This window comes from Brugia malayi (genome assembly GCF_000002995.4).
Source record: "Brugia malayi strain FR3 genome assembly, contig: Bm_v4_Chr4_scaffold_001, whole genome shotgun sequence".
Lineage (NCBI taxonomy): Eukaryota > Metazoa > Nematoda > Chromadorea > Rhabditida > Onchocercidae > Brugia > Brugia malayi.
Window position 1 is genome coordinate 7010854 of NW_025062478.1, and position 8405 is coordinate 7019258.

General features: G+C 30.0%; 1 protein-coding gene across 2 annotated transcripts; it reads left to right on the forward strand.

The window, feature by feature from the left end:
- Positions 1–3771: 3771 nt before the first annotated feature.
- On the forward strand, positions 3772–8124 carry Bm9939 (Uncharacterized protein; the record flags this gene model as incomplete). 2 transcript variants are annotated; one of them, XM_043081963.1, is made up of 8 exons in its annotated part: positions 3772–3823; positions 4054–4116; positions 4353–4642; positions 5167–5236; positions 5343–5546; positions 7219–7338; positions 7510–7592; positions 8113–8124. In XM_043081963.1, 8 exons carry the CDS (start codon positions 3772–3774, stop codon positions 8122–8124), a joined length of 894 nt encoding a protein of 297 aa, XP_042937897.1. The 2 variants fall into 2 exon arrangements, with proteins under 2 accessions (XP_042937897.1, XP_042937898.1); XM_043081964.1 differs by lacking the exon at positions 3772–3823 and having other exon boundaries at positions 4107–4116.
- Positions 8125–8405: the final 281 nt, after the last annotated feature.

Sequence of the window (8405 nt, forward strand, 5' to 3'; positions counted from 1 at the left end):
GTTAGTAATTAATAACAAATAACGTGAGAATAAATGCAAGTTCTAATATTTCTAGCAAAAGTTCATCTAAATTTTCATAATTTTCATAAAGACCTTATTTATTCCTCTTGACCGGAGGGTGTCATTGTTAATGTTTTTTATCATATCGACTATTTTGCTTTGTACTATACCGAAAAGTGTTCTGAAATTTTGTGATCTGATAAATTCGGTATCTATTATTTCTTGCTTAACACAAAAGTTTGAACTAAGGTAAACTGCTATGCAAGTCCACTTTTGTATACTTTTGAAAATCTTTATTTCTTAATCTATTAGACGATGACTGTGTTACTTTTCAAAGTCGCCAGCGTTTTCGTGAAATAGCAAGTAATTCACGTTTATTATTTGAACTAGAAGTGATTTTAGAATGCTCATTTGATCTTATAATACCGAAGCAATCTTATGTTATCGAAGTTCGATCAAATTGGTTTACAGTGCAAAATATCAATATAGATGTCAAAGTGTAAGCAATTTTTTTTCAAATTATTTTAACTAATCTTGTCCTCTTTCTGATATCCTAAAATAGCAATTCAAAATGGCATTTCATTTTACAATAATGATGTAATTGAAATGACCATCAAACGATATTCTACACTGGCACTGTTCAGTCTATTAACAGTTAATATGTTATTTTACATCAATTTTATTTCAAAGGAAATCAAATTTTTTTAGAACTTTCAAAGCTGAGCTAACTTTCAAAGCTAATTTCAATTTTAATTACTTAAAATGTTCCCAGCGATAAGCAATCGGTGATACGGTGTTATCAGTCTATCATAGCCTTTCTATGCGGACAGTTGGATTACATGAAAACAAGTATTCAAGTTATGAAATTGCTTGATACTTTTTATGCAAAAAAATTAAAGTTAGCTTTCATGTAACACGTAATACAAGATTTTACTGTTCTCCATTTTTATGTCATTTGAAGTTTTTTTTTTTTTTTTTTAATGGTCTAAGTATAAAGAGTAAGTTAAGATTTTTCTAGCAGAGGGTGTTTCTAGGTACATCGTTGGTGTCAATATAGATCTCGAGTACTTTGCTCTCTATAGTTTTGCTTTTGGACTAATTTCTATTCATGATTTCACTTGTTAGTACACTCTATTCTGAAGACTCGAACCTAGAGGTCAAGCTAGCACACTTCAGAAGTTAATAAAAAGTAAATAAGAAAATTGATTTAAAAAGAATGGATCTTTTCTCATTCTGTTTTTAACCTTATATTCATTTTCTGTTTTTCGTTTTTTCCAAACTTATAAACATCTCAGGAAATAATAATATATTAACGCTATAAGATATTATAGCAATTTCTTCGACCACTCACTCCTACTTATGCTATTATTATCCATTAAATTAAAAAAGCTTTAAAACCCATCAGAAAATTCGGAAGGACTTTTAAACTTTTTAAGCGTACTTGGATAATAATGCTGATAATGGATATGATGCCTGTTTCTACTTTTCTATCATGATTTGAAATTCAACTTCTCTCGCAAAATTGCAAGTGAACCAAATTCAATTAACTGAATAGTTTTTTAATTATAAAAAACTAATTGAGTCTCATTATTTCAAATTTACAGCTACAACACCAAATGATGATAAGTATAAAATATTTTGGATGAATATTTGTATATATCTGTATTAACAAAACAAATAATACGATGAATATTTTGAACATATTTTCATCAATAAAACCTATAACACACATGAACAAATTCAATAAATCAGGCTATTATTATTGCCAGTCTAGGACAATCAATGTTACTGATCATCGGTATTGTTCTGATGTGCTTTTCGGCTGATTCTACTAATTTGAACCTGAAATTGGTGCTCCAAAATACAAGTCTGGAAATTTTTACCGAATTTTGATAATAGAAATTGATTTTTTATGCAATGTGATTCGGACCGAATGTGTATCAATATTCTGTTGTGGTGAAAAATAATAAAAAAATTCGGTTAATTTAGCTAATTAAAAAGTCATTAAAAATTAACTGTGCGGAACATGGCAGCACTCTTTGAGGTTAAAAGCAGCAAAGACTTCAAAAACAAAATTTTTCCAATAGATGCAGCACAGGGAATTTCTTCCAATACAGAAAACTGTTAAGCGCTGAAGCTAAGTGCTCACCAAAGTATTGGATAACACATAAATCAATCTATCAGTCTATGCTGAAAGCCAGAGATATTCAATATTATGAGTCTATGAGAGATTACACTATGCAAACCACAACCACGAAAAGTAATAATAGAAATTAATCAGGTGACTTGAGCAAATTGTAAGTTCAATGCAAACTAAACGAAAGTTATTACACATGTTTTAGAATTATCGTAACGAACTAAAAAAATAATAAAACTGATCATATGAAGATTAGCTGGAATTATATGAAATCAAAGAATATCAACAAAATGAAGTGTTTTTAATATGAAATAAAACATTAAGTAATAACAAGTCGGACGTTTCAAATAATCGTAGACAGAAAGATAACAAAGACAAAATTCACATTCTGAAAACACATTCAGTTACTTTGTAAGTCAAAATAGCTACACTATGAAAGCGAAAGATTTTGGTAAATGGAAATTGAAGGCTTAGCTATCGTCGAGAATCATACGTGATAAACGTCAATAAAGCTGTGATCAAATGACTAACATGTAAGATGGATTCGATGCATAGAAGAACGATAAAAGATAATTACGATTAAAAAGAAACGCATCTGAGACAACAACGGGAATTACTCATCTTCTGCATCGTACGTCTCAAGGAATTAGTGCGGAGCTCTCTTCACCGGAGCAGTCTTATTTTTCGTACACAAAATCCGGCGGTCATTTTACACTCTATTGTGAAAGTTGTAACGGAGACACTGAATACGGCCAATTTGCTAACAATTTTAATTGAGATTCGTGTATTACGAGATTTTGCAAATCATGCAGAACTTAGATTTTATTTTAGGAAATTTACAGTATCTTGAAATTGCATTTCCGGTACAAGGATCTATTCTTCCTACTAAATAAAAAACATAATGCAATAACCATTAAGTCATCCCGAAGACACCACTGGGGTCACAGAAACGCAAAAGATAGAGGAAGTATCGTATCGCACGCATGCGAAAGAACCTCTTTGTCCTGTCACTTCCCATTCTTCTTCATAATTACGCAGAATGTGAGGAGGTAGATCAGTTCAGTAGGCTTTACTGTCACGCAACCGTTACTTGTTTTTTCTTCGTGTTATATGTGAGAGTTCAACTTAACTCAATTGACGTCGATAGATGTTACCTACCTATTCTTATCACACCTTACCTTTTCTAACACTCATAATTAACTATTCATTTCTTTCTTATAAATCCTTCCTGATAAATAAGTAAATAGAAATGACGAGAATTAAATAGTTTTCGTTAGGAACTAATTGGGAATCTTATCACTTCAGCTCTATCTATTCAAGTGCTACGTTCATTTTATGTTAAAAGTTTAAAAAGTATCTCTCTGTAATCTATCGAATTTCAAATCAATCTAATATCATTTTTCAAACAGCAATAAATCCCATCCTTATTCCAAATAAATTTCGTAGTGATGACAGTGCGATTTTTCGTCCGCAAATTGATCTTTGTATTAAATTTTTCCATAAACTATCAAATCTGCTTGAACTTCATACAATAAATAGAAATGCGATTCAAGTTTCCTGAAGATTCCACTGATTTTTCCTTACTGTTTAAGTACAGTTTCTAATCAACAAATGAAGTTTTTTTAGGTGGAGGTATGTCAAGAAGGAATTTATTGGACAAACTATCTTTCCAGGATCTCGATAAAAGTTAGTTCTTTTGTTTCATCTTTTCTGTTCTGCGGTTCCTCTCTTTGCGTGCTGTTTTATATTATTTTTTATTTATTATTTCAATAAATTTTTTTATTATATTTTCAACTTTTTATCCTACTCGACTTGATTTACTAATGGTCATATTTAATTTGATTTGCTAATGATTACATTTAAATATTGTTTGGGAAGACGGTACGGTAGTATTTCCATTATGAAAATTATTTCAGTATTAAAAGAAACAAAGAAAAAGCCTGTGTCAGAAAGAACGAATAAAGAAAAAATGGTCCAAGGTTAATGTGGTTGATATTCCTTCTCTTTACTTCACTATTTTATTTTCTTACTCAGACAAGAAGCACTTTTCATCATAATATTAGTTATTCAACTAATTCAGGTATTTTTATACATAACTTGTCATAAAAGTAGTCGTTTTCAGAATTCTGAACTCATCAGTCCCTAAATGAGCACTATAGTACTTCAAAAAGAATATCTTTAGTGCGACTTCAGATGAAAACTAAAAATAATGTAGGCTCATTTGGCATGACTAGCGTTAAATGCCGAAGCATTATCGAAATTGAATCACGATCAGTGTCAATTGCAAGATATGACAATGTAAAACGTTATGAGAACAATGAGTTAGCAGAGACTGCTGATCACAGTATGTTTGGAAATGATTCAAAACTAAATGAACGACCACCTCAGCGCATGTGTTTTGAATGGTCTAGTGAGCAAAACTCCAGTAATAAAATTTGGAAAAATGTATTATCTATAAAAAAACAAAAGTCAGGTCACCAACCACTTGGCATACAAAAGACTAAGGTAATTTTAACTATCAATAATGTTTTTTGTTTTAATAAGATTTCATTATTTTTAAACAGTAGAAACTACTGACCACAGTGAAGTTATAAAATACTAAATATAATCATTTTAGCAAAAGATACAGCGCAGTTGGACTAAATATAAATTCAGTGCTAGGAAAGATAAGGTAGAAGAATAACACAGATTTCACTAAAAAATGAAACTAAGAAATCGGTTTTTCAGCCGACCAGATTTATATTTAAAGTTCCATTTTTGCCTGTTTTAAATATAACGCTGAAGAATTACAAATGCAGGAAATATAGGTTCAGATATTTTATGGATGAAGGAATTGCTATAACGTAGGGACTGCACTGTTTCTTAGATATTTTAATGTCTCATTAATTTATGCTGTTCTGTTTTCCAATTCCATTGCATGATATAGCAAGTATAATTCGGTATCCAATGATACTTTATTATGTTTCACTTTATATTACTTTATGAAAGACGGGAGTTCAGAAACTTTCGCAACATTCGTACGTTTTTAGGAGAGGACTGTGCTGGACTCTTTCTCCACAATGAAAAGTGACGATGAATGTTTAGGATCTCCAGTTGAAGGTCAGATACGTCCTGTGCCGTTTTTGAGAAAATTTTGAACAGCAATTAAAATAGAATTTGATTTTTGTAATTATTTTGTACTATGCTTTTATGCTTATTTTTTTAGGAAAAGCAGGATCTCTTTGTTCAAAGAAGCTTTCAAAAAAAGTTCACCTCGCCGTTGTTTTGGACAAATGGATAGATAGAAGATGCGAATCATGCAATGCTCGATTAACATCGTTCAATTTAATCAAGAAACGGACACGTTGGTGCTCCAAAACTTGCAGAGCACTAGTGCATTTACAAGACAAATCGAGCACAACAGAAAAAGGTTATATTTGTTTTTGTTTCAAAATTATTAACATATATTCTTCATATTACTTCACTCTATAATTCAAAAACCGTACTGTGAATGTTACCATGCAACAAAAATATCATTTGACTAAAAAGAATGCATCTTCTGCAGCTGTAAGTTGATAAAATTAAATATGTGCCTAACCTCTTGTTTTCCTTTTACTGTATAAACTTCTATTTATTTATGGAAATGATTGTTTAAATGGACTACACGTTACATTCCATAATTTTGGAGTTCTATCATCTATAGAGACCTTTTATAAAGAATTATTGTTTTTTTTTTTTTTTTTTTTTTTTTTTTTAACTATTAGCTTATTATTTGCGCAGTCGATCCTAGGTCTGTAGAAGACGCTCAAAATTTTACGGGCTCTTATATTGCAGAATCATAAGAAAGAAATTTAATAAAGTATTCGAAAAAATGGGTCGGATTTCAATAGAATAGATGATATGAGTAAACATTTCTCTGGTGGAATTTTTAAGGAGTTTCTTACGTCCGCAATACTTCGAAAATAATAATTTAGCAAAGAAAATCAATTATTTCATCAACTCAGCAGTAGTTTTAAGATGCCTATGAAGGAAACAGACGGAGATGTAGAAGTCGTAGAAAGAATATAAGTTAGTAATTTTGTTTTTAAAATTTTGTTTACAGCATATTACAAAGCTATCTTTCTTCATTTTTTAAAATCGTTCTAGAAACCAATCTTCCGAAAGTTTAAATTTATAATTTCCAGTATTTTATTTCTACATTAATACAATGTACTCTGCATGCATTCAGTCAACAATATGCAAAGTTTGCGAGCTACTCTGACTACAAAGCCTTTTCTTGCTTTGTGATTTTGTAAAGAATAAGAAAGAAAAAATAAAATAATAAATTTAAACTTTCGGAAGATTCGTTTCCAAAAAATAATGCTGAAACCGAAAGTGAAGCTTGTGAGTACAAGAGGATCTGTTGCGTAATAAATTTTCTTATCTTTTCATTAATTTTAATAAAGTTATTTCATAATTATTATGTTGTTTCAGGATACATTATTTGCAAATATATAATATAGTGGGTAGTACGGAATAATCTTATCATAAACTGTAAATTAAATGATTTTTAGATTCAGTGGACAAACGTCATTTTCGTACGAAAAATCCATCTAACGTTCTGGATGAAACAAATTACAATATGATTTTTTGACTTATTTTTGATTGGCCATTCTGATATTTTTTGAAAATCACTATTTTATGTCTTATGAATTTATAATTTCTTGATCTGCAAATTTTACTTTACCCTAATAAAGTAACACACTTTGCAGACCAAGATAAGTTTTCTCGCAGTAAAAAATGAAGTTTCAGTCAGCAATGGAAACTAAAACAATTTGACTTTATTTAGTTTTACCTAGGTGAACTGCTTTTATAAAAAAGGAAAAACTGAGAACGTGGATAATGCAAGAATATTTCAGCATAATTTATAAATCGTTCGCAATAAAGTCTTTGTGCTGTTGTTAGCCTTAGCTCTTCAAATTGTTATGTATTTAAAAGAATTTTTTTGGCACAATTTCTCGATAGAAATTCTTTTTAACTTCTTTTTTAAAACATCCAAAGGAATGATAAAGACGGAAACGAAGCAGTGTTATGGAGTTTCTGAAATGTAATTAATAATTTAGCAGTCTCAATGTTCGCCATGTCATGGTGCAGTTCTGAAGAAGTTTTATTAAGTGATAAAAATATTGAACGCGGAATTCCGGCAGAGGAATTAATGGATGAGGCAAATATGCTTGAGCAAGGTTTCTCTTTGGATATAAAGCATGACTTCTGTACTGAACAGAGAAATGAATGAAATTGCGCATTAAACAGAAAGAAAACTGTACTTACTTTTAAAGCATGGAGTTTCAAAGTTTGACTTTATTCTGTAGAATTATAACATAAAGTGCAAATTTATTGCTTTATCTTTTCAGTTGACAGTATGCTGCCTGCGGCAACTGACTATATTCTATCGTGGTGTGGAACAAAAAAGATGGAAATTTCGAATATTTCTCGGGTAACATTACTACTGTATTATTAATTGAAGTATTCAAGCAAGAAATTTCTTCTCCATTGAAATTCATTGGTAGAAGAATAGAACTACTACTTATCCATATACTTCGTAGAGTTTATCTAGCACAACAATAAGCAAAAAATGTTTGTATAGAACTTCTTTTTCCTTTTTGAATATCCCAAAGGAAAAGGAAGTTCTATACTAATGTGCTAAACAACAGATTTTTTGCCTAATCGTAGAGCATATTTTGCATTAAGCATATATATGTATTTAATCTTCCAGATTTATGGCCAGAATTTTTATTTAGATTATGAAAAGTATTATTATTGCATGTTATTATTATTAATAATTATTGCATGGCTAAAGCTAAATATTTATAAAAAATTTAAAGCTGGTCATGGTATGATAAATCAATTTTCCCTTCATGAAACGTCTGTGTTGTGCATCTGAAGTTCTGAACGCAAACAAGTAATACTATCTGATTATATACTGTTTTAAAATGATTTATGTCACCACATTGCAGGTACCACACTGATGCGTGTGTGTCGCTGATGCAAATCAACCAAAAATATCCTTCATTTATTTCGTTGACATAAGTATTTTAAATATTCTTTTTTCATTTATATATACATTCTTTAATAATTTTCCTTATTATCATCTGTCTTAAAAGATGCTGAAAAGAAAAAGAAAATTATTGCATAAGGTAATGAAGTAAAGAATTGGTATCTCGAATTATATTTCTTTAGTATAAACTTCGCCATAATAATATAAAAATCGTATCGAAATATAACGAATGATTTCTATTCTTATTCATTT